We start from the raw sequence: 26342 nt of genomic DNA on the forward strand, positions 1-26342 counted from the left end.
AATCCCATTCAACTGGGTGGAACCTGTCTTTAGTACTGACTTCCAAGAGAGCCCACTTCACCTGTTGCCAGTGTGTCCCTATTCTTGTCCTCTTCCTGATTATAGAGAAGAATTCAAAGGTGGGATGTGGAGGGGCCAAGCAAATGCACAAATTCATGGTTTTCTCTGTTCCATTTCATAAGCATATTCCATACGCCTCACTGTTTCCTCACCTTCTGATGAGGCTAGTAATACAATTTGGTCCCTTTTTAAGAAAAGGTTAAAAATGTATCTTATCTTCTCTTAGAGGCCCAGAATAACAGAGGTCAACCAGTCATGGAATCCAAAAGAAAATTGCCCCTTGCCTGCCCCTTTGTGGTGGAAGGCTAGTCTAGGAAGACAGAATTGAAAATACTTTCATATGCCAGGAGGATATGTTTAGAATTGCATCTTTCTCAGCTTTTTTTCTATTAAGGTTGGACACTCGATGGTCAATGACTTCTTTAAACATGTTTACTGTTAAACCAAGTACCCACTTGGCAGTTTAGGTTGTAGCACCATAAGCAGAGAGCTTCCCTTCTTAGATCTCAAAGGGACCCCTGGGGGCAAGCCTTGCTTCCTCCGTGGTGTGCTCTTTTTAAATCTGGAATCAGGTACTGCAATGATAGAATAAGATCTTGATCCTGCCTTTTTATCCCTGAGCCCTGGGAGAATGGCATTGAGCTGGGGTAAAGTGGAGCGTGAAGACCAGACTCTAGCCCCTTGCCAAGAACTGAAGAAGTCCCACCATGTGGTGAATTCCCTCTCTTTGCCCCACATCCTCCCATCAAGCCTCCTAAGTCCAGATTCCTTTCCAGCAGTGTAACAAGACAGAGCATTTCTTTAGGAATATCATGGCTATGCCTTTTCCTGCGTATTGACTGATGACTTTCTATTTAACTGTTTGTGGAGACATTAGGATTAGCAGTTCCTTGCTTGTTTTCCTACTAATATGATGGTACTAATACTCTGCCTTGAATTTTATAATCTGTGTGTAAAATGCCTTTTTCCTGTGGTGGTTGCCAAGCTCAATACAACTCACAACTTGTTTTTTCTTAAGGATTCAGGACAAGCTATACCACTTGTAGTTGAAAGCTGCATCCGATACATCAATTTATACGGTAAGCTCTATCTAGGGTCAATGTTTTCAGCTCCCTTTAGAACAGAACAGTTGCTAGGCTATTTTGATAGGAAATGAGACCTAATTAATCTCGGAAGACTTCCTGTCACTGCTTTACATCGAGGGGGAAATGTTCTGTGGAACAGCTGCTATTCAGAGTGCTGAAGTTTGAGCCATAGTGTGTTGGTAAGAAGATCCAAGAACTAGGAAAACTGAGGGGCAGGGAGGGCAAGGTTGGGGAACTATTTAAGTTCTTTCCTTGTTCCCAGTGAACCCCAGAGCTCTGCATTTTTATCATAAAATATAGTTGGCCAATAAATCAGTTCATACTACTAGATAGTAAACTCCATGAGTAAATACAGTGTCTGGGAGTTCCTAACCATAGTATCCCCAGCACTTAGCTTATGCTTCCGTCTATCCATTTATTCATTCCTCCCAAAATACATATATTGAGTGCATACCAGGCACTGTTTAGGCAGTGGAAATAAAGGTGTGAACAAGAAGGTAAAATGCCTGCCCTAGGTAGCTTATGTTTCCAATGAGAAGGAAAAGTAATAGGCAAGCAGATAAATAACTTCAGCTAGTGATAATGCTGTGAAAATAATGTAAAGGGGATAGAGAGTGGTTGGGGGGGGGTGGGTACCTTGTCTAAAGTGACGAGTAGTGACCTGTCCAAGGGGGTGATATTGGAGCTAAGACATCAGTGAGCAGAAGAAGCCAGCCATGGGAGAGAATGGCAGGAGGGAAAGCCCAATAAGGAAAGGAGGCAGTGTGGCCAGACAGGAAGGAGCCAGGAGGATGGGGTTGGAAACATGCATGGTAGATATTCAGCATCAGTTAACCTAAAGATATGAACAAGCATTTATTGAGCACATACTCTGTACAAACCCAACTTTGACTATAGCCTGCCTTTTAAAGGTGAACCCTTTCCTAAATCATAGTATGGAGAATAGTATGTTTTATACAGAAAAACTGAGTCACAGGGAAGGGAAAAGATCTGTCTCTCCCATTAAACCCCATTTAAGATTAGGTGGCCCTTTAATTCCTTCAGTCCTTTAGGGTGTTGTAATAGCAGGTATTAGGGTGCTGTTATAGCCGGTATTAGGGTGCTGTTATAGCCGGTATTAGGGTGCTGTTATATCAGTTATCAGGGTCTCATCTTTGTTATGACCTTGTAGAACCATGTAGAAGAAATGAGATTTAAAAATAGTAATTTAATATTCCCAAACCCCTTGATGCCCAGGCCATAATGCACCCTGAGACTCCAGCTTTTTTTGAAGGAAGAAGGTGCCTGTCAGGGAGGGGATAGTTAAGGTAGAGTTATTCACCATTCCTGTTGAAAATCTCTGTGGCCTCTGTAATTTCAGCCCAAGCTACTCGGTGCCAATGCAACCAGTGAACTCAGTAGGCTGAGTACATCCAGCCCATTCTTTGTGCTCCCGTTGGTTAAAGCTAGCCATTAGTCTGTTGGCCCACTGTTGACATAAACTTCCTGTGGCCTTTTCCTCCAAGCCCAGACAGGAGATCACAGGCAAATGAGAACAGGGTGTGTCTGAGTAGTTTGGCCAGCAAAAAGCCATTATTGGCTTGGACTTCTGCCAGGAGACCTTCATTGGGAAAGACTGTTGTCCTAAAAGAGAACAAACCAGGAGGACAAAGAGGAAAACATGAACTCAAGGCCTCAAGGCGTTTTCTGTGCTACCTTTTGTTTTGTTTGTAGGACTCCAGCAGCAGGGGATTTTCAGAGTGCCGGGATCTCAGGTCGAAGTCAATGACATCAAAAATTCCTTTGAGAGAGGTAGGTGCAGACGGAGCTTCTCAGGCGCATGGCCAGTGGAGACCAGGGTAGAGTATCAGGTGTGCACTGGCTCGCAAGAGCTTGTTCTGCTCACCTGGTCCCAACTTCACCATCAGTGACTTTACCTTGTTATTTTGAAATCAGCAATGATGGGAATATTTAGACCACAGAAACAGGCAAGTTTTTAAACCATTTTCCCCTCCTCTCAGAAGCTGGCCGTTTACCATTTAGCTGCATACCAGTGCTTAGGAGTGGCTTTCTCCAGTGGGATCTATAGTGTTGCTGGGAAGGAGGGCCTATAAAGAATTCTGGAATGTTTAGGCAAGTTTGTTAAGGGTGCTGTGTTTTAGAAAAGTCAGAAGAACATAGATACATTGAATGGTGTTCGGAAAATCTTAGTTCTTACTTTTTCACACATTGCTTTTTTGCAGGCTTCGCATTGGCAGGAAGAGACCAGGCACACCACGTACATACCAGGGTGGGGTTATCTAGTTTCCACTTTGGGGTCAACTCCATTGGCCTCAGAGTCCTTGATGAGAGCAGTGACAGTGTCCATGCAAAGTAAGGACACACAGGGTCAGGAAAAGCTCAATTGCCACTACATCTCTGCCTTTTTATACTCAGACGTATCTGACCATGACAGCGAAGCTAGAAATCCATGCATTTTCATGCAAGGGAATATTTTCAAACATCACGCTTCTTGATTCTTTGAGCCAAATATAGAATTGGTAATTCCGTTCCTACCCTTGTCCCAGGGAGGAGAGAAGACTCAGTCATAGGCATTCCAAATAACACCTCTGCCTCCAGTTTCCCAGCTTTTTAGAAAGGTCACATCTTTATAGAATATCCCATTCTTGCCACTTATTTATTGCCTTCTTATCTGAGTGGTTCTGAGTCTAACAGCCTAAGGACCCCAATCCCCAAACCATTTTCCAGCCGTACATCATATCACAGTTAACAAAGGTCTTTCTTACTCGTTATTTTACATCATCCTCCCAGCAGCCTCAGGAGGAGGGAGGTTTGTTCTTACAGGCTTGCTCCGAGCCTGCAGCCGTGGACCCTGTGCTCTCTCACTAGGCTTCTGCTGGGCTGGGGGTCAGGGAATGCTGTCTGAGCAAACTCTCTGCCTCCTTGTCCTCCCAATTCCGTCCCCAGGTCTAGCTCCAGAGTGGAGGAAGCATTCTCAGGAAGCTTCAGGCGGTCACCATCACAGCCCCGGCATGGACCCTCTGTGGCCCTAGGCACTCAGGCTTGACAGCCAGGTGCAGGGAGCGGGGCTTGTCAGGATGTGGTGCTCAGGCCCATAGGAATTTCAGTCCTGGGACCCTCTGCAAAATCTGGGGTGCTTAGATTCAGAGAGCCCCCGAATTCCTCTGCTCCACGCTCCTGCACTCACATATGTATTCATCTGTGTGTTCCTTCCCTCAGCAGAGCATGCCTTGATCCAGACACTGTACTAGGTAATAGACCCTGGAAGTGCAATATAAACAGATCACCATCCCTGCTAGTGGGGAGCCAGTTTGATAGACAGACAGCATGACCTGTGTAGTGATGGAACAAGCATCAGGTAGCATGGGGAGGTCGGGCATGTTAGTGTAGCTCAGTAGAGCTATGCTTTAAAGAGTAAGAGCCAGGTGAAGTGGCAGGGAAAAGACATTCCAGCCCAAGGGAACAGCATGTACAAAGGCCAGAAAGCAGGAGGCACCCCCCATCAGCTTCCGTGATGCCAGCACCATTCATCATATCCCTGAGCTCCTCTCACTGGACAGCCCGACCCAGAGTTTTGTTTCTTCATTCCCCCCAATCCTTTAGCAATCCTTTCTCCTGCGTTCATTGTAAATAAAGAGGGTCATGTTCAGGAATCTTGGCTGGTTCCGACTTCCCAGGCTCATCCCCTTGTACAGAATTCCTTGTGACCCTGCCTTGAATCTCCTGGGTAAAGTCACTGCGCGCTGCCTCCAGCACCCTGCCCTCGCGTGTCCCACCTTCTCTATGTTTTTTGTGTAGCCTTGTGATAACAGCAGCCAGGTCCCTTCCCCACCTGAGTAGTGCTGCTTTCTTTCCTTCTTGAAGGTGATCTCCCAAGGTCAGCACCTCCTGTCACTTGCTTGGATGCCTCGCAGGGGTGATATGCGGTTTAAAAGAATTTCCTGCTCCTAACAAGCATTGGGAGGCCTCAGGCAGAGCACAGCTGGGCAGAGAGCACGTGACCCAAACTCTCAGCTGCAAAAAATATTCTCTGCTGTTTCATTGCCTCACGTGCACAGTTGACCCCTCTCCCTCTCCCCTTCATTCCAAAACAGATCTCATTCTCTCATCAGTCTCGTCCTCCTGCCTCCACCTGAGCCTACAACACGGCATGTCTCATTCTGAACGAATAGTTCTGGGGTGTCTCTTTTAGAAAAAAGCTGTTCTTGTCTTTTCTGAACTGGCCAGTGTCCAGCTTTCTCACTTCTTTTCTGTTTCTTGATATTTACCAACCAGATGCCCTGGGTTTGGCTCCTTACCTGGCTGGCCCTTAGGGATGCCTCCCCCAGCTCTCCTCACACCTGGGTTCTCTCTCTTTCCCGAGTCTCTCCCCCTGGCCCACCTGCTGCTTGCTCCCATGTTGCCCTGGCAACCAGGTGACCTGTACGTGGCTCACGACTCCTCTTCTCGCCCACACCTCCCGTGGTCCCCCCACCATGTGCTCTAACATATGACTGAACTCTCTGTTCCAAAGCAGTACATTGTGCGCGTTTCCCCTTTCTTCCTTTTATCTTTTTTTAGAATTTCCATCCTCCAATCCATCTAGGGTACCCGTCCTTTGCCACTTGTTAGAAGAGATTTGGATCTTATTCATCCTTGGCTCCATTTTTTCTCTCTGGAAAGCCAATATTTCTCCTCCTTACATTCCTTGCACAGGGCAGTTGAAAGGAGCCCAGTTCTCTTTTCCTTAAACTTAGGAGAAATCGTAACATTTTAGAAATGCACTCGTGGCTTATTCCTAAACCCAGTTAGTTTTTCTTCTGATATGAATCAGTGAGGGTTTCATATGAAGGGGAGAGGGAGAGGGGCCAACTGTGTATGTGAGGCAATGAAACAGCAGGGAATATTTTTTGCAGCTGGTATTATTACTGTTTCTGCCAATAAGTCTTAAACTTACTGCTTAAGTTTTGAGATCTGCCTGAAATCTTCTGGCAAAATGAAAGAGAAAGCGTAATGAAAAGGCAGGAAACAGCCTCTGTGCCTCAGAGAAAGCCCTGACTCTGCTCTTGGTCTCCCAGATTAGTTTTCCATGTTTCTCTTCCCTCCCCCTCCCCAAACTTCTCCACTGCGCCTTCTTTGTGCTCGAAGATAAGAGCTGCTTGTGGGGTCTCCTCGCATGGAAGGGATTGCTGGAAAAGGATCCATAGCCCTTTACCCCATGTAGGTCGAGAGAAGGTTTGGATTTGGAGCTAAAGGCGCTCCGTGTAGGCCCTGACCCATTCTAGGCCCCAGGCCTGGCCCTTGTCTGCTGCTCCAAGAAGAGGGATATAACCCACAGACGCTGGGAGGAGCTGTCATGTGGAGGAGCCTAAGGACGGGTTTGGGTTGGACACTGAGAATTGACCCTTGTGAGAGAGAACACGTCCAGGCTTCTTCCTGCTGTGCTTTTTCTTTCCTACTGTGCTTTGAGTCTAGCCGCAGAGGCTTCTGACACATGCTGCGTGCTCAGATTGGCTCTGGCTAGAGCCCTGCCATGAAGCATTGGGCAATGCCCAGGTGATCTGCCTACGAGCAAGCCGCTGACCTGGCTGTTAGGTAACAACTCCTCCTCCCCCAGCACGCTAGCTAGCGAAGTGTGCACGCAGCTTTCTCCTATGCTTGTCTGCACTTCTAGCTCTCTTTCTTCTCTGGAGAAAGCCATCTCACCTCTCCCACCCTCCACCACCACCTCCAAACCACACTGCTCACCTCGAGTACTACAATTCTGAATTTTTTCTTGGAGCCAAAATTCACTGGCCTTGCAGACAACCAGAGTCCTGGGCTAGGAGGAATGAATGTTCAGATGGCTCGTTTTTTTAGGGCCTTCTGGAAGGAAGAGCAAGAACTAATGGTGTGTGTTTGTGTGTGAGTATGCATATGTGTATATATATATATATAAAGTCACCATGTTAACCATACAATGGGAGCGAATAGCAAAATAGAGGGGAAAAAAATCATGTGCTTTGGAATCATGAGGCCACAAAAGTAATTTGTGGTAATAACAGGGCAACAGCCTAGTAGAGTGCAGAGTTTTCAAATTCCTTGGGGTTATTCAGAGGCTTCAAGGGCCCCTACAGGGAGAGAGAGGGAGGCTGAGAAGATAGGGTTTGGATCCCCCTATACACACCCACCTCCTCCAATCCAGCTGAGACAGCTCTGTTTTATATGCTGGGATTTCTTAGGAGCTTTTTTCTTGAAGAGGAAAACAAAATGTTGGGATTCTGTAAGGAAGGAAGAAAGGGAAGGGAAGAAAACAGGAGGGGAGGAAAGAAGAACAATAGATTATATAGATAGATAGATGGATAGATAGATAGATAGATATAGATAGATAGATAGATAGATAGATATTGATTGATTGATTGATTTGAAAACCACAGATGGTAGAAAAAATATCTCCCAAGCTTTACATGACTTGGGAGCTACCAGTGTCTGTTTTCCACTGTGAACATGGGCACTTTGCTTCACCAGTTGCAGCCTCAGGTAGTTGGCAGGAGAGAACAGGTGAGAATGCCTTCCTTGGTGCCATGCTGTGTTGCTGGGAGGCTAAGAGAGAACACATGTGCAAGAGAGCTTCTCACTTGAAAAGTGCTATGTGAGTATGAGCAGTTATTTGCCTTTTCTCTCTTTCTCCCCACAAGGAAGTCTTGTGGGGGAAGCATTCTCACCCCATGCTGTAGGGACACATGAGAGGCTGACTGTGGGGTCCAGTGTCAGGCCACCACACACAGGGATGCCCAGCCAAGAGGACAGATGGGAGCTGAACTCCAGCTCACGCTCTGTAAGATGGGACAAGGCTGCGTCCGCCTCGAGGGGCCTTTCTCTAACTGGCACACTGGGGCTAGCAGAGGCCCTGGCAGTGACACACACCCTTATCTATGGAGGCAGAGTGAAAAGACCCAAGCATGAGTTTTTGGTTCTGCTTTTCATTGGTTTCCAGCCTTAGAGGTGACCTGGGCTGTCCTGGGAGGAGGGGGAGAAGCCCACTGTGTAAATGTCTCTGAACACCTGCAGACAGGAGTCAGGTCATTCCCTGCTTCCTTTAACCTCCTCCATGGAGATGCTTCTTGGTTAAACTAGCTCAGCGACCCCCGATTAAACTGAAAAACTGCTCCCTGAGATACCGATTTCCCCCTCTCCAGTTGGCAAAAATTGAAAAGATCAACATTCATTCCATGGGTAGGACTATGGAAAACCAAGCATTCTCCTAGATTGCTAGTGGAAGTGTAAAATGGTGCAGCCCCTATTCAGGGGAATTTGGATATATCAGATAAAACTATTTATGTATTTACCTTTTGACCTAGCAGTCCCACTTCTAGGAATTTATCACCAAGATATGACTCCACAAAATGCCACAACATATGCACAAGGTTATTTGTTGTAGCAAAATGTCAGAAGAAAGTCAAATGTTGATCCATAGGCAATTGGTTTAATAAATTATTGTCTATCAATAAACTTCTTTGTAGCCATTAAGGAAAGAAAATGAAGATGATCTCTATGAATTGAGGTGAAAGATTTCCAGGTTTTATTGTTAACAGAAGAAAAGCAAGATGCAAATGAGCATATGTAGTAGTGTACTACATTTTGTGTAAGAAATAAGGGGAAATAAAAATAGGTATTTGCTTTTTTTTTTTTTTTAGCATGGGCAGGCACTGGGAGTTGAACCTGGGTCTCCCAGAACTCTGCCTGCTGAGCCACCATGGCCCGCTGTTTTTTTTTTTTTCCTGTTTGTTTTGTTTTGTTTTTTTGGTATGTGCTTATTTTTAAAGAAAGAAACATGTCAGGACAAACCAGAAACTAATGAAAATGGTTACCTATAGGATGTGGAAGAGAGACGGATAAGAGTGGGACTTCTCTGTATGCAACATTCATAGGATTTTGACTTTTGGACTCTGTAAATGTTTTTTATTTTCAAAACTATAAATAAAAATTTTTTTCTAAGTAAAAGTTCAATCCCTAAAATTCAATATGAATAGAAACATATAAGCTGTGTGTCAAATTGATAGCATAACCATACTAGGACTAACTTTTGAATATATATTCTGATTATTCATTTTTAACACCTTTATTGAGATATTCACATAACATAAATTTCAGCCATTTAAAGCCTACAGTTCAATGGTTGCAAGTATATTTATAGGGTTATGTTAACCATAATTTACATAATCATCATAATCTAATTTCAAAATGTTTCATCATCCCCCAAATAAACCTTGTACCCATTTGCAGTCACTCTCATCGCCCCAGCTCTAGGCAACCACAAAATCTACTTTGTTTTCTGACTATACATTTTTAGTGGGATACATTCTGAGGCCAAAAAATTAATAATAATAAATAACCCACAAAACTGCCAAGAAATCTTAAACTTTATTTATTAGGCTTATTGTTAGTGGTAATATTGGTATTAAAATTCTAAAATTGCATATATTATTCTTAGATGAAGCAAATAAGTAAATATAGTATTAGGAACCAAGATTTTTGCTGTAAGAGGAAAGATGTACAAACACAAAATAAATGAAGGTAAGGACAAGATTATATCTTAAATAGGAATTATATAAATTCAGCAGTTTTTATACAATTTATATATATATATATATATCCGCTGAAAGGGACTAGAAGCCCTTTGTAGCACTCATGCAGCATTGGGCACACCCAGTATGTACATCTTGGTTTCTAAACACCGTTTTGTGCTTTCTGGCACAAAAAAGGAAACAGAGCTCCTTGGAGAAATGTTTGCTTCCAGATCTGTGTCAAGAAAACTCCAGAGTGATCCAGGGACATGTTTTGTGCTGAATAAAGAGGTCACATTAAAAAGAAAACAAGAAAGGATGCCCCCTTGGGGCACTCTGAGCATACCAAAGAAGAATGAGGCAATGGATAACACACTAGATTGAAAGCCAAAAAACAAGTCTATAATGATACTAAAAAAAACTGAGAACAAGGAAAGCTGTTTTTTTTTACAGAAGAATGAGTACTAATAAATGGAGAAGAAATGAGAGAATTAGAACATCTCTTATTTTGCAACTTCCAGTGAAGATTGATTTGGGCAAAAATCATCATTGGATGCTAAAATCATTGGGTAAAACACTGCTGAGCAGAATGAAATGCTCACAGTCTCAAAGTATTTGATGTTTTCAGTATCATTGCACAGATCACTTATTACAAAGGAGAAAATATACCTTTACATTAGGATGTTTCTCTTTATAATGCAGAGACCTAGAGGCCACCACCTTCACCCAGACATCAAACTCAGCATCTTAGGTAAGGGGTAGCCTGACGTCTGCCTCCTGATGTGATGCGATAAGGAGTCCACACGTCACCCATGTAGCATTCTTGTAAAAGAATTCAAACTATATCTAATTATGAGGAAACGCTCAGAAAGACCCATCCTGTGAGGCATGCTGTAGGACAAGTGGCCTTGATGCTTCAAAAAAGCTAGTGTTATCAAAAAAAAAACAAGCAAAATAAACTTGGGATTTGTTCTACATTTGAAGGATTAAAGAGCCATGAAAACCAGATGAATTGTGTGAACACTGATTAGATGTTAGCTTTAAAAAACCCTCCATAAATTGGGAACAATTAAAGGTATTTGAATGTGGACCAGGTGTAGCGATTTTGGAACAATTGTTAATTTTCTTAGGTGTTGTGGTTATGCAGGAAAATATCCTTATTCTTAGGAGATGCATGATGAAGTGTTTAGCAGATAAGTGTCTCGGTGTTCACAAAATACTGTCAAATAGTAGAGCAGTGACCATCATAAATATAAGTAGAAAAAGAGAACACACAGATGGCAAAACATCAGCGATTGATGAGAGTAAGTGAAAGGGCGTTCGTGATCCTATCCTTACAACTTCTCTAGAGATTTGAACGATTTCGGAATAAAAGGCTGCGCAGAGAATTTTCACCCTGCTGGGAGTGGATACGTGTCAGGTGTGCCCTGTCTGCTGCTTCCTCAGTTCACGGCCACTCCCCTCTCCTGCGACGCGCGTATTTGCTGCCTCTTTATCACGCTCAGACATTGTCTCCTGTGCCCGCCAGGTGAAGACCCGCTTGGGGACGACCAAAATGAACGTGACATCAATTCAGTCGCTGGTGTCTTAAAACTCTATTTCCGAGGACTGGAAAACCCACTCTTTCCTAAGGAAAGGTTTCAAGATTTGATATCTACTATTAGTAAGTACCGCTGGGCATGGGGCAGACAGAGGAGGGGATTTTGCTGGCAGAATGACGGATGCCTTGACAGATCCTGTGGGAGTCGTGCAATGTCCCGTCACTGTGCCAGGCAGAGAAGAGGGATACTGGAAAGGAAGAAGGGTGGTCTTTGTAGAACTTAAAACCTAGCTGTAGAAATGAGATGCTTGACTATGAAAGGGCTAAAGGGGACGGTGTACTCACTGGGTGCAGAAAGAGCTCAGAAGGGAGGAGGCAGAAGGGGATTTGGTTTTACACTCAGAGCAGTGAAAGTTACGTGAACAGAGTCTTCCACAGTGACGCAGAGCAGTAGGAGAAGGAGGGTGTCCCACTAACCCGTGCATGGAACTGGAGTAGGGAGACCTCTGAATGCCTTTTCACGGGGTCTGGAGATCTCCCACTCAGATGACAGGGAGCCATGAAAGCTTTAGGGGTCATGTCAGTCTTATAACAAAGGAAATGGTGCAAATAAGTTGATGGAATGCTTCCTCTGACGTTACTAGCTGTGAGAATCCTCCTTGTTTAGGACGTTTGTGTAATTAAAGATAGGAACTCAGTCTGAGGGTTACAATGGAGGCAACTTTTTGGGGGGGATTTATTTTTTTGAGGGGGGGTGCGTGGTCTGGAGATCAAACCCAGGTCTCCTGCATAGAAGGCGAGGATTCTTCCATTGAACCACCCGTGCACCTGGGGAGGATTTTTTTAAAAATAAATTTAAAAAATTTTTGAATATTAGATTTTAATATTTTGTAATAAAATTTTAAATCCAGTTTGACTTATAGAACAATTTCCCAAACACAGTTTCACTAGGGATGCTTCTTCTCATGACTCTCTGGGAAGTAGTTTGGCCAGGAAAGTGCCCCCTTAGGTGGCAAGGGAAGAGGCAGGCTTGAGCTCTCTTATTTTCCTTGTGTAAAAGACCCTTTGTTAGTCCTGCTGCCCTCTATACTACTTCCTACTCATCTTTGCAGAATCAACTCATGTTCTAAATTCCATCTCAGAAGATTTTCCAGGCCACAAAGGCCCCAATCCTCTCTGAGCCCTGTGTCACTGGCTCAGCCAATGTTTCCAGAACCCCATATCCCAGCTCCTGGACAAGTTTCTAAGTGGAATGAAGAACTCTGGCACGAGGTCATGACATTGCAAACCACTGAATCCTACTGGGAGAGAGAAAGTACCTTTTCAGTCCCCTCCCAGGCTCTCTGATTACATCAAGCTGAAAGCTTCCCATGCCAATCTGCCTTTTAAACAGAGAGCAGCCTCCATCGTAGAAATGTTTTCAGGCAGTAATGTCCACCTATAATTTAGTAACATTGTTTTGCTTTCATTGTTGTTTACTTTTATGTCACCTTCTAATTGTGGAAGTGATTGAGATTTCTCATTTAAGGAAGTGATATCAAGTTTCCTTTTTAAATACATGCATTTGAGAAAAGCAATGTTATTAAGTGAATTTCGAGGCGATCCTAGGGTGCTAATGACTGAAGCTGAGGAAACATTGACGTGGAGGGATCTGTAGTGAGGAGCAGTGGAAACAAGATGCACACAAAGAGCTGTTAATTCTGTACGGAGATTTGGGTGGGACTTCCTAGAGCTGGGCATTGAAGGTAAGCTGGAGTGAGCCAGGCAGAGAAGAGAAAGGAGGGCAGAGGGGTCATCAGCATGTGCAAAAACCCAGGGACAAGGAAGTCCTTTGTGAGAGGGAGATGTGGATAAGGGCCTGGCACAGGATTTCTCAATAGGAGTGCTATTGGAATTTAAGAAATATTAATACCTTGGGTTGTCTGTCCCACACATTCAGGATATTTAGCACCCTTGTCTCTGGCTGCCAAATACCCGAAGCACCCTCCATCACTGTGGCAATCCCAAAGACTACCTCATAGATTTGTAAATGCCCACCAGGGGTAGACTACCACTTCATTTGAGAACTGCAGCTCTAGATCCTCTGAAGATTCTTTGGGACTAGGCAGTAGGTGGGACATGAGAAAGGCAAGGATGGTTGGTGCTCCATCATGAAGGGCTTTGGAAAAGGCAGAAGAGAAATGGGAAAAGTTATGGCTTAGAGGGGATACACTGACAGCCTAAGGAGGCTGGAAAGAGGCCATATGAGCAAAAAATATGATCTGAGAAAAGGAAATTAACATTGTTTTGAGCACCAGTTCTGCAGGTAAACATCTGAGCTCCAGTAGCTTGCCATTCTTAGCTCCTTCTCCACAAATCAAAGCCCCAAGAGCACTTTTCTCTCCTTATCAGTCCCAATTTGCTGCCCTCACCCCTAGACTGCTTGTTTTAATTTACTAATGCTGCTGGAGTACAAAATACTAGAAATGGAGCAGCTTTTATAAAGGAAATTTATTAAGTCAAAAGTTTGCAGTTCTAAGACCATAAGAATGTCTGAAGTTAGGCATCCAGGCAAAGATACCTTGACTCAAAAAAGGCTGATGGATCCGGAATACCTCTGTCAGCTGGAAAGGCACATGGCTGGCATCTTCTGGTGCTTTGCTTCTCATTTTGAACAGTTTCCACAGGGGCATTTTCTTTCTGCATCTCCACATGTCTGGATCTCATATTGGCTCTCTGTTGGCTCTTTTCCAAAATGCTTCCCTCTTAAAGGATTCCAGTAAGCAACTCCACCTTGAATGGGTAAAGACACATCTCCAAAGTTAAGGACACTTAACCAAACAGTCCTACCCACTACTGGGTGGGCCATATTGCTATGAAAATGACCTATTCAAAAGGTCCACCATAAACAATATTGAATCGGAATTAAAGAACATGGCTTTTCTGGAGTGCACAACAGTTTCAAACTAGCACACTGCTAAAAATACAGATATCTGTCTCTCTAGGATTGACCTGAAAACAGGTCAGAGGCAAGGTCTCCAGCATCTGCCAGACCCTTTGACTGATATGTAGCTTGAGAGGTGGTTACATATTTAACCCTTACTCCCTAAGCACCTACCTTGTACCAGCCCTGTACTGCAGCTGGTGTTTATAAAGAGCATAAGAAAACATGGTCCCTTCCTATGTTCGTCAGGACTCTTAGGTTGCCAGTGACAGAAACTTGCTGGCTTAAACTAGGCAAGGGGAGGTTTTGATATATGCATCTGAAAAGCGTACGCCCAGTTAGATCCAGGCTTTCACACAGCATCAGCAGGGACCGCCCCTCTCCATCTGTGCTGGCTTCACTCTCAGGTGCCCTTTTCTTTTCTGGTAGCCCTCCAGCTGTCCCAGTCCTACCCAAGTTCAAGGGGGCACCTCACTCTAGTTTTCTCCAGCCCAAATTCCCATAGATTCATGCTGGTTAGTTCTGAGTAGACCACATACGATCCCTGGGGATGAATGTCCAGGGGAATACAATGCTATGACTGGTCAGGTCAAGGTCACACATCAGTATGGGCCCTGGGTACTGTGCTTACTCTTACTGATTGAAAAGTTGGTCCTCCATCTATATTACCCAAATTACTACTGGAGCCAAGTAGACCTGGCTGCCAGAGTACCACGTAGGCTGATATGGGACTAGCAGGTGCCTACTACTTTGTTCTCCAAGGATGAAAGACACCATGCAAAGCCCTTCTGTATTACAGAACTGGAGACCCCAGCTGAGAGGGTGCACCAGATCCAACAAATCCTCATCACTCTGCCCCGCGTGGTCCTTGTGGTCATGAGATACCTCTTCGCTTTCCTCAACCAGTGAGTGCCTTTGACACCCCAACCAAGAGGGCCCTCTTTGACTCTGCCCTGGCCTCCTTTGGGATGGGATTGTCCTAAAGCTTTTGCAGATACTGTTCTTTTCAGAGAACCCTCTTGAGTTTGAGCAGAACCCCCAAAAGAAAGAAACTGCAGGGGGAGGATTTGCTTTCCAAGGTGACTCATGGGTCCCTCCTCTCTTCCAGCCTCTCCCAGTATAGTGACGAGAACATGATGGATCCCTACAACCTGGCCATCTGCTTCGGGCCCACCCTCATGCACATTCCCGACGGGCAGGACCCTGTGTCCTGCCAGGCACACGTCAATGAAGTCATCAAAACCATCATCATCCATCATGAAGCCATCTTCCCCAGTCCCCGGGAGCTAGAGGGGCCCGTTTATGAAAAGTGCATGGCTGGAGGGGAAGAATATTGGTAAGATTCCATTCTTCTTCTTATCATCATCACTGATGTTGTTGTTGAACAAGAGCAGTAAGAAGACCTACAGTTTTCTTACTGCTTTAGAGCCTGTACATCTACATTCAGTGTTTCATTTGAACTTCACAACAGCCTTATATAATCAGTAGGTACATCAGCTGAGATTCTGTTGGTTTCAAGAGACAGAAATACAACTCAAGTTGGCTTAAGGCATAGTGGGAATGTATTGGTTTACTTCTAAGTAAGTAAACTAAGTAAGGAGTCTGGGGTATGGCTTCAGGTATAGCTGGATCCAGGGGCTTAAATATGATCAGGTCTCAGTCCTGTGATCTCTGTCCCTTATCTCTGCTTTTGTCTATGCTGGCTTCATTCTCAGGGAGCCTCTCCCTTGGTAATTGCAAGAAGGCAGATGACAACTTCAGATTTATAGCCTCTTCTCTTAGCATCTACAGTGGGAAAAAAAAAAGAACTTTTCCTTCCCAAATGTCTTAATGCAAACACAAGAATTGGGTCTCATTGAGTCTAGTGCCTATCCCTGAATCAGTCCCTTTGGGAGGTAGATATAATGCTCTAATTGGCCGGGTTGAATCACAAGCCCATCTAAGGAAGAAAGAAACCCCCTGAACTGAGAGTGACACTTCACCATTGTCTCCTCCCACTGAGAGTTATCTTTTCCAGACAATGTCATTTCGCTTTTTTTGAGTGTTTCACACCGTATCGATAGTCCTTAGTTGAGCACCTCTGTAGTGCTGGCACTGCATGGGTCTTAGGAGAAATAGTTTAGAAATATTTTTTAGGAGAAATATTTCATCAAAATCAGGGCTGATTACCTTCCCAGGCTCAGACTTTAAAATTTGGTGGTTTGGAAATTCAGAATATCAAGGGATAGAGACCAGTCAAAGCATTTCTATTATTTCTTTATTCCCAATCCAGGACAATATGCAGCTCTCTATTTAGGTATTATCTGTACTGTTAGGTGCCTGCACAGGAGTTTTTCTTTTGATTCTCAAAGCATTCCTGGACCTTTGAATTGCCTTATCTCTGTGGGCATATTTGGGCAACTGCCTCAAAGAAGGGAGGTGTTCCAGCCATTTCTTACCCCCTCACCCCCTGTGTAGAAATAATGGGCCAGAGTGATGTCTAATCATAGCTTTCTAATCTCATTTGAGGCACTAAGGGGCACATCTGTCCCTGTTCTGAAACAAAAACATTTAACAGCTAGCAAGCATAATTTATGGACAAAGAAGCTTTTTACACAGTTTTTGTAGCCATCATCAGTTCTCTTTTCTTGTTGTGATACATATATATAGTGTTAGTACTCAGGGAAAGGACACACAGATCTTAGTGCACTTATCAAAGAACAATATAAAATAACCACACTTTTCTTAATCCCATTTGTTTCCCATGGAGAGAGGAAAACTATTAATTACATGGTAACTTTGAAAGGGTTTTCAAGGCCAAAATGGAGATTTCAACTGAGAGACTCTCATCACAGTGGACAACATTCCATGATGGACAGATGGTTACCGAGCATTTGGGATATAGTGGGCTGGGAGGGCGGGAGATGGAACCATGAGCAAAATGACCCCTGTCCCCAGGGAGCCTCTAGAAGAAGAAAACAGACTGTTTCCGAAGTGGGACCTCCCAAGTCAATCTAGGCAGTCAGGAAAAGGTTTCCTGGGGGATGTAAAGATTGAGCTGGGACTTATAGGTGAAGAATGGGCAAAGAATGTCTGCTGCCGTGGGAACAGCATGTGCAAAGGCCTAGAACATTCTATGAAATGCAAATAGTTTACTGTAGCCAGAGTGTAGTGGTGGACGAGGGGGTGGTAAGCATGCACAGGGCAGCAGGAACCAGGTTATGGCAGGTCTTGGAAGACATTTTGCAAAGCCTGGACATTATCCAGGAGGTGATGGAGAATCTTAAATAATAAAATCTATCTATATCCCCTTATAGGGCATCTTAAATGTCACCTCCTCTGAGAAGTCTTTCCTGACTGCCCTATATAGGCCCCTTCTGTTATTCTTCCTTTGCTCATTTGTTTCCTAATTCACATGTATTTCAACTTGCACATGTTTGATTTTCCAGCCTGTTTACGTGTCTCCCCTACTAGAATGTCAGTATCGTGAGGGCAGGGACTCTGCTGCCTTACTCACCATTGCATCCCGCATGCCTTGCAAGTGCCTGGCATATTTTAGGGCTCAGTCAATGGCCCATAAAAAGACCAACTGACCCACTAGGCGAAGGAACCCTGGCCTCAAAGACACTTATAACCTAGTGAAGAAGCAACAGGTGATGCAATTATACTGGTGCGTTAATGACTAAATTTGATGGAGCTGGATTCATTCAAGCCATCGTGCTCATCAGGATTGCAGCTTACTTTCCCTGTGTGGCTTGATTTGGGCTTTTGTGCAGCAGATCTGTGAGGCGGCCCTCAGGAACCTTACTCCTTGTTACCTTCATTTCACCTTACTGGGTTTATCATCTCAGCTAATGAGACAAGGGAGCCAGGCTAGTTGAAATGACTCAGCTTACAGCAAAGTCTCCTTTCTGTACTGGCATGCTTTGTACCTATGGTCCTTCTAATGACAAATGCCAGGGTTTTACCACTGCCCTCTGGATCTCACAAAATAGCATTTTCTTTACCAAGAAGATATCCCAGTAAATTCCAGGGCTGGGGAGAAGGTAGGGGAGTCTTCAGGGAAGCTTCAAGGAGGAGAGGCTGGGAATGGTTTTCTTTTTAGGAAGGGCTATGGATAGCTAGAATGGAAAAGACAGGATGTAGTAGGCCGTGGTAAAGGCCAGAGGTGGATTGGGCTGGTGCCACACAGGGGGCTGAGGTTGGTGTGAAGGCAGACAGCCCCCCAGTGAGACCCACTTCTGTGTTTCCTTGCAGTGACAGCCCACACAGCGAACCAGGGACCATTGATGAAGTTGACCATGACAATGGCACCGAGCCTCACACCAGCGATGAAGGTGAGTGATGGGGGAATTGGAGCCAGGGAATGCACCGAGGCCTCTTATGCTGACTGTTGATAAGCCCAACCACAGGGCCACGCAAACTCCACCAGCTTTCCCTGCCAGCACGTTTGTCCTTTAGAATACCTGGGACCCAGAAGCGCCTCAGCAGTACATGCAGGAATTCACTATACCCTGCACCTGACCTGGCCCATGATCCAAAGCCTAAGTGACAATAGTTTTCTAAGTCGGAGGCCACCTTTGTCCCCCTGCCCCTCCACCCCCACCACAGCTCATCTTCACTGAATATCTGTTCTGTCAGGCCTGTGCTGGCACTTAGGGGACAGCAGTGAATGAGTTATTGGCCCCCAAGGGGCACCCTATCTTCTCCCCTCACCTTGACAGACTTGGAAGCAGCTCCCCATGATACTAAGTGATAATGCCAAACTGCAGGTGTGTCCCAGTGCCATGAGCTCCCAGAAGATGAAGCCAAAGGATGATGATTCAGGGAAGTGTGTGGAGGGTGAGAAGGCAAAGCCTGCTGGGCTCTGAACTGCTCTCCAGATTCTTCCACCCTTAGACCTAGAGAGGAGAAATGCATTTGTCTCTGGGGAAACTGGGCTGTGTAGACAGATAATCTGCCTCTACTGACCCACAGCCAACCTATCCATTTGGTAGAGTAAGCGCAGTGCCTAGAGCCCATGATAGTTTTAGGGGCCCATGAAAATGTTCTAATTTCTTTTAAAATTAGGAGAAAATAAAATGATCCAACCTTGGTTATATTTGTCTTTACACCAATGCAATCATAAAATCCAATTTTTAATTTTTTTTAATGGAGGGAAGGACTCACAAAGACGAAAGGACCAATTTCTGGCCCATGAAAGTCATCATGGGGCCGTGCATGGACCAAGCATAACACTCCTTCACCCTATGGTAGTGGTTCATTGTCCATTTTTTTTGCGTGTATATCATTATTTAGCATTTCTTTTACTCGGCCTTTATGTTTCCCTTGGGAAACAGCCTTAGGCCCTGCCCGCCACTACATTTGTCAGGAGAGTTGGTGATACTCTCAATGGAGCTAGCAAAACAGTCCAGACAGATAAGTGGGTTTTCATTTTCTGGTAGGACTATTTCAGTTCCTAATCACAGAAGCTCCAATTCAAACTGACTTAAGCATAGAAGGGCATCAGCTTACATATCTGAAAATTCCCAGTGGAGCCATAGCTTTAGGCACAGCTGTATACAGGTGCTCAGATGATTTTTGTTAGGGCTTTGTTTCTATCTTCCTGTTTTGCTTCCCTCTGCATTGGCTTCATTCTCAAGTAGGATTTTTTTTTGGGTGGTGACCTCTGGCAGTTCTAGACTTCCTCTGTCCTTTTAGACAAAAGCCCCAATGGAAAAGGGCTTCATTTTCATTTTCATAATGATTCCAAGAAAGAGTCTGGGCTTGAGTCTCATTGGACCGACTTGGCCCAAAATGGAGCTAAGTGGGCAGACCTGGGGTACAAGTGTGGAAAATCAAATCTGGATACATGGCCCAGACTCCTGGGAGGCCAAGGTCATTCTGAATTGAGAAAAGCATCTTGCGTCACCTTTGTTAGGAGATGTAAAGTTGTCACCTTCTGCTGATTTGCTTTCTTCTTTCCTTCTTTTCCTCTCTGCCTCCCTCTCCCTGCCACCCTCAGTTCTCCCTCTCCCCCCTCCCTCCCTTCATTTTTATCGGCCCCCTTTTGTTGCTTTCCCTATTTCTGGATCAGTATTTCTCTATCTAGCTATCTCCCACCTATCTCTCATCTCCAGTTCTTCACTCTGGCTTTCTTTCTCCCTAATCTGTGTGTGTGTGTATGTGTGTGTGTGTGTGTGTGTCCCTCTGGCTCTCAATCTCTCTTCTTGCACTGGGGGAAAATACTTCTTCTGTCAAGTGAGATAAGTCATGGCTTTTCAGAAGGTAAGGGCTGCTGCTGGTGGCAGCAGCAGTGCCCACAGGAGGGTAGACCAGACGCCCTCTGAGGACTTCCCAGCTCTGTGAGCTGACCTATGTGTCCACCTTCCTGCAGGCCGATGTCCCTGCCTGTCATCCTGTGCCGGCTGGTTTTTTCCACCCAGCCTGCAGGGTGGAGGGCTACTCTGGGCATCAGGACTGAGGATGACTAAGGTGCTGGGTCAGCAAAGAAGCAGCCATAGGACACCCATAGCAGGCTCCATCCCCATGCCAATTAACAACCTCCTAGAGAAAGCTGCTGCCCACCCACTTCCCTACCTCACAATTATCCCTGGAATGGGATGAGTCAGAGCTTTGAGTCCATTTCCCCAGAGCCTCCAAGCTCCTAATGTTCCTTTGTAAGGTAGCCTCATTTCTGATGCTGAAGAAGCATCCTGGAACCACCACACAGTGGAAGAGTGGGTTTCATGCCCTGTTCTAGTTTGCTAGCTGCTGGAATGCAACACACCAGAGATGGATTGGCCTTTAATAAAAAGATATTTATTTTGTTAGTTCTTCAGAGAAAAGGCAGCTAACTTTCCACTGAGGTTCTTTCTTATGTGGGAAGGCACAGGATGGTCTCTGCCGGCCTTCTCATCAGGCCTCTGGGTCCAGCAACTTTCCCCGGGGTGATTTCTTTCTGCATCTCCAAAGGCCTGGGCTGGGCTGTGAGTGCTGAGATGAGGTATACTGAGCTGCTTGGGCTGTGCTACATCGAGCTCTCTCATTTAAGGACCAGCCAATTAAGTCAAACGTCATTCATTGCAGCAGGCATGCCTCCTAGCCAACTGCAGATGTAATTAGCAACAGATGAGGTTCATGTACCATTGGCTCATGTCCACAGCAACAAAATTAGGTGCCTTCAGCTGGCCAAGTTGACAACTGAATCTAACTACCACATGCCCCTTGAAGGCATTCAAAGTATCTTCTGTTGGTGGGGAGTAGTGAGTCAGGGCCAATCTTTGGGAGGTATCAGTAGAAGAGGACAATTAATTGCATTTTCTAAATGTTTACCTGCATGCTGACCCTAGCCAGAAGAGTCACAGAGATAATGATATACAGGGACAATAGAGAAGACACTGGACTCAGAGAAAGGAGACCTGAATTTGAAAGCTAAGGAAGACCTTTCTGGCCACGTGATCTGAAGTAGGCTAAAGAACCTCTGGCCTCGTTTTCCTCCTCTGCAAAATGAGATTGGTAGCACCAAAACAATTATAGTATATGTTAAAGTGAGGTGATGATTATGCAGGAGTTTAGCACAGTTCCTGGGACAAGTAGGTGGCTAAGGAACATTTGTTAACTCTGCACGGAGTATTAGTCCTTCCTAATCCTGATAGGGAAACGGAGTCCCAAAGCATTTGATTGGCCCAGGTAGTGAGCAACAGCCCAAACCTCCTGGTTTCGTTACCTGTTTCCTCTGAGACGGTTCATTTTGGGAAGAATCAGTATCTTCTTTTCTCTTGAACACACCCTATCTGAATGGAAAGGCCACATCAGCCATTGAACCCTGACTTCATGTCCTTGTCAGCTGATGAATGGCATTGATGGGTCAGCTAGTAAATGACTAAATTAGAAAATATTTGTGCTTGCTCTTTGGTCGCCAAGATTCAGAAAGAAGCTGTGGTCAGACCAAGAGTCCCTAAATGTCATTATGAAACCAAATGAAAAAAGTAAGGCAGCTGGTTACTGATAATGCTAAACAAGGAACAAGTTAAAGAAACCTTTAAATCAGTAATGAAAGTATGTTCATACACATGCAATATGTCAGTTCTCCCATTTTAATCACCCTGCCAATCCCTTGCTGACATTTTCTCAAAACTCTCCAGGTTGGCTTTGGCTCCTCATGTAGAAAGCCATCAAGCCAAGGGTTTGGACTCAGAAGTTCATAGATGGGCTTTAGGAGGTTTACTGTGGGCAAAATTTTGTTTCTCTTGTCATATATACACTAAGAAAAGGGCTTATAGCTTTCATCAGGTTGTCCCAGGTGTCTACTAGAAATCAGGCTAAGGGTTTGTTTGTTTCTGGTTCCCAATATTTTCTAAAGAAGAAATTTCAAACACGGAAAAGTTGAAAGAAATCATACAGTGAGCATCCATATATATCTACCACCTCGTTTGCACAGTTGAAGATGTTTTACTATCTTTGCTTTATCACATATCTATCCATCCATCAATCCATTGTATTTTTAATACATTTCAAAGTTAGTTGCAGTCTTCAGTACCCACTACCCTGGACATTTCAGCCTGCACATCACTAACTAGAATTCAATATTAGCATTCTTTTATTGAAGTAAAATTTGCATACGATGCAATGTACAACTCTTGTGCATCATTCCATGAGTTTATATGAATGTGAAAACGTGTGTAACTCAAGTCCCTATCAAGATATAGTATATTTCTCACACCCCAGAATGTTCCTTTGTACTCCTTTCTAGTCAGTCCCTCTCTGCATTACCCCGGAAACCAACACTGTTATGACTTTTTTTTTTTGCCGTACATTAGTTTTGCCTGTTCTAGAGCCTTGTATAGATGGAATCATGCAGAATATTGTCTCTTGGGTCCGGCTTCTTTGGTTTAGCTTAATGTTTTTGTTTTTTAAATATTTTTATTGAGAAATCTCCACACATATACAGTCTAACCATATTATATAATCAGTGACTCACAATATCATCACATAGTTGTTTATTCACCACCATGATCATTTTTAGAATATTTATATCACTCCAGAAAAAGAAAGAAAAAGAAAGAACCCATACATCTCATACCCCTTACCCCTCCTTCTCACGGACCAACAGTATTTCACTCTACCCAATTTTTACCCTTTATCCCTCCATTATTTATTTATTTTTATCCTTTTTTTTTTTTTACTCATCTGTCCATATTCTGAATAAAAAGAACATCAGACACAAGGTTTTCACAATCACACAGTCACATTGCAAAAGCTATATCATTATACAATCATCTTCAAGAGTCAAGGCTACTGGAACACAGCTCAATAGTTTCAGGAACTTCCCTCCAGCCACTCCAATACACAGTAAAAAAAAGGGATATCTGTATAATACATACGAATAACCTCCAGGATAACCTCTCGACTCTGAAATCTCTCAGCCACTGAGACTTTATTTTGTCTCCTTTCTCTCTTCCCTTTTTTGATCAAGAAGCCTTCCTCGATCCCATGCTGCCAGATCCTGGCTCATCCCTTGGAGTTCTGTCCACATTGCCAGGGCGATTTACACCCCTGGGAGTCATCTTCCACATAGAGGGAGGGCAGTGAGTTCACTGCGAAGTTGGCTTAGAGAGAGAGAGGCCACATCCGAGCCACAAAAGAAGTTCTCTGGGGGTGACTCTTGGGCGTAATTATCAATATGCTTAGCTTCTGTTTTACAGGAATATCAGCTTAATGTTTTAAGGTTCATCATGTTCTGTGTATTGAGGTGAAGTTTTAATGATATTAAAATGATATTAGAGTCAACTGGCCCTTCAGTGTGCCAATTCTGCCTGAATCCTGATCACTCCTCTCCTAAAGAAAAAAAGAAAAAGCACAAGAACAGTTCCTACCTTCTTATTAACTTAGAATCCCAGTGTAGAGACTAAAGTGGCCCGCACCATGTGGTTTGGGCTCCAGCCCTAATCAGACACCCCTCTTCCTCCTGAACCAAATCTGAACATTTATACCCACTGGGGCCATAGCTGGAGGCAGCGAGTGAACCCAGGGACCTGAGGGAGAAGAGAAGAGAGGGAGCCATGTTACCGGACAAAGACCGTGGGTTCTTTTGCCCAGTTTGCTCAATAACCAATTCCTGAGACTCCAGGGTTTCAAAGAGAGAAAGAGTTTATTACTAGGCACATAGTAGGAAATCAGGTGGCCTAGCAGCCCAAAACCTGTCTCTATGAACTGCAATAATTCTGATAGTTCTATTAGAGAAAAGGTGGGCAGGGTTTAGGATAATGAGCACAGTGGCTCTAGATGATTAATTAGAGGTGATCTAATTATTGAGCATGCGCAGATTGATTGTGTATAAGAAAATGGCAGAATGAGGTATAGGCAACCTGTAGATTAAAATCTAAGCTATTGCACGTGTCAGATGGGCCCATTTTGGTTAGATCCATTCTCGGTTATCAAGATAACTTTGGTCTTGAGGTGGGTTAGTTCTGGGCTGACCCAAGACCCTTCATTAATAAACATTAGGGGCTGTCTTTAGTGATTACAAGACTCTAACATTGAAAAACTGAATAACTGGGTACAAATGAAGGTTAGTCACAAGGTTTTTACAACCACAGGGACAGAAGATAAGGTCTATACAATCATGATCAGAGATCAAAGCAGCTGGATTACAATGAAAGATTTCCGGAATTTCCCTGTCTGCTCCAGTACACCAGAGGCAAAAAGTAATATCTGTATAATGATTCAGTAATCAAAATCCTCCGTTAAGTCTGGATTTCTTGGTTACAACCAGGTGGCAGATTCAAGGTCATTTCATTGCTTTAGATGCAGGGAGGGTGAGAGAGAAGAGAGGAAATAGCCAAGATCCCAATTTGTAGCACAGGGATCCTCACCTCCATAATTGGCCCAATCTGATTAGTATTCTTTCCTCTGGGGAAGGAGCTGGGGGAGGAGGTGAAGGGAGTGAGCAGGGGAAGTGGGATTGAGACTAACTGAGCTCTCTCCTCTCCGGTGCAGGCCAAGTTCATGTTCTCAGGCATGGCATAGGGAAGGGGTTGGAACTTCCCATCATGTGATGCATAGAGAAGGATAACGAATAGGGGATTTGCAGAATGTTCAGCTTCATTCTGGGCAAATCCCTAATGTGTCTTTCCATCTCCACTGCCCTAAACTGACTATGGTAACAGCCTCTGAGCTGCTGTGCCCATCTCTCCCCTCCCATCTTCCTTCCATTCTGCTCCTGCTCTGCTTCTGGAATGACTTTCCTTGACTGCAACTCCAGTCAACCCCTCCTGGGATAGACCTCTCCTCTTCTTAGCTCAGGGGCTGGCCCTTCCCATCTCTCACTCCCTGCACAGCCCCTTGTGCACCTACATGACGCAGTGGGTCTCCCAGGAAGCAGGGGTAGAATTGAATGTTTTCAAACTCACAGCACCATATATAGGTACGTTCCTATTTATGGTATACAGATTCTAAGGCCCTGTGGCAGGAACAAGCTCAGCCTGCTTTATGAACACAAATAAAGCTCTATTGATGAAATTCTTGGGGCAGTGTTTAGGGGGCGAAGGTATTGCTGTCTGCATCTTACTTTAGGATGCATCAGAAAATAAGATGGAAGGATGGAGAGATACTTGGTAAAGCTAGTATGGTAAAGTGTTAATAGTAGATTTAGATGGTGGATGTATGTACGTTCACTGTAAAATTCTTTGACCTTTTCCTTGCATTTAAAAAATTTCATAGTATGATGCTGGAGGGGAAACATCAAGAAGGCTAGTGAGGCTAGAGTGGATTGAGTGAGGGAGAAAGCTGCCGGAGATAAGGTCGGGCAGATCTCCAGGGCCCAGAGCAGAGGGCCTCATTCACAGCCAGAAGACACCTGGGCTTTGTCCCAAGCACAGTAAGAAGCTGCAAAGGGTTTTAAGCAAGGAGTTTCATGTTCTGATTTATGGTTTTAAACCCCCTCTGACTGCTGGAGGGGAGAAATTGCTCTACTGGAGCGACAATGCAAGTAAGGAGGTCAGTTTAAGGGGTGATGGTGGTTTGAACCTGCCTGGCACCCAGGAAGGTGGCAAGACATGGTCACATTCAGGAAACGTCTGGGAGAAGTTGCCGATGTGTGGTCATGAAGAGTAACTCCAAAGTTTTGGCCCGAGTAAGCTGGTAAATTGTGGCTTTATTTCCTAAGATGTGGGAAGATAAGGGAATTGAATAAATTTGGTCAGGGATGTGGGAGAATGGGAAAAGGAGTCAACCATATATTCTCTTTT

The 26342-nt window shown here is 44.4% G+C and overlaps 1 protein-coding gene across 5 annotated transcripts in view; it reads left to right on the forward strand.

Moving 5' to 3' along the window:
- SRGAP3 (SLIT-ROBO Rho GTPase activating protein 3) overlaps positions 1-26342 on the forward strand; it is a 304458-nt gene that overhangs the window by 264141 nt on the left and 13975 nt on the right. For 4 of the 5 annotated variants that reach the window (XM_077116674.1, XM_077116670.1, XM_077116673.1 and 1 more), the window contains 6 exons: positions 1079-1139; positions 2859-2936; positions 11199-11333; positions 14933-15038; positions 15242-15469; positions 18370-18449. In XM_077116674.1, coding sequence (XP_076972789.1) covers positions 1079-1139; positions 2859-2936; positions 11199-11333; positions 14933-15038; positions 15242-15469; positions 18370-18449 — 688 coding nt within the window. Of the gene's footprint in view, positions 1-1078; positions 1140-2858; positions 2939-11198; positions 11334-14932; positions 15039-15241; positions 15470-18369; positions 18450-26342 lie in introns of those variants that run through there. The other variant, XM_077116672.1, reaches the window with a different exon arrangement.

The sequence above is a fragment of the Tamandua tetradactyla genome, chromosome 9, assembly GCF_023851605.1.
Source record: "Tamandua tetradactyla isolate mTamTet1 chromosome 9, mTamTet1.pri, whole genome shotgun sequence".
Classification (NCBI taxonomy): domain Eukaryota; kingdom Metazoa; phylum Chordata; class Mammalia; order Pilosa; family Myrmecophagidae; genus Tamandua; species Tamandua tetradactyla.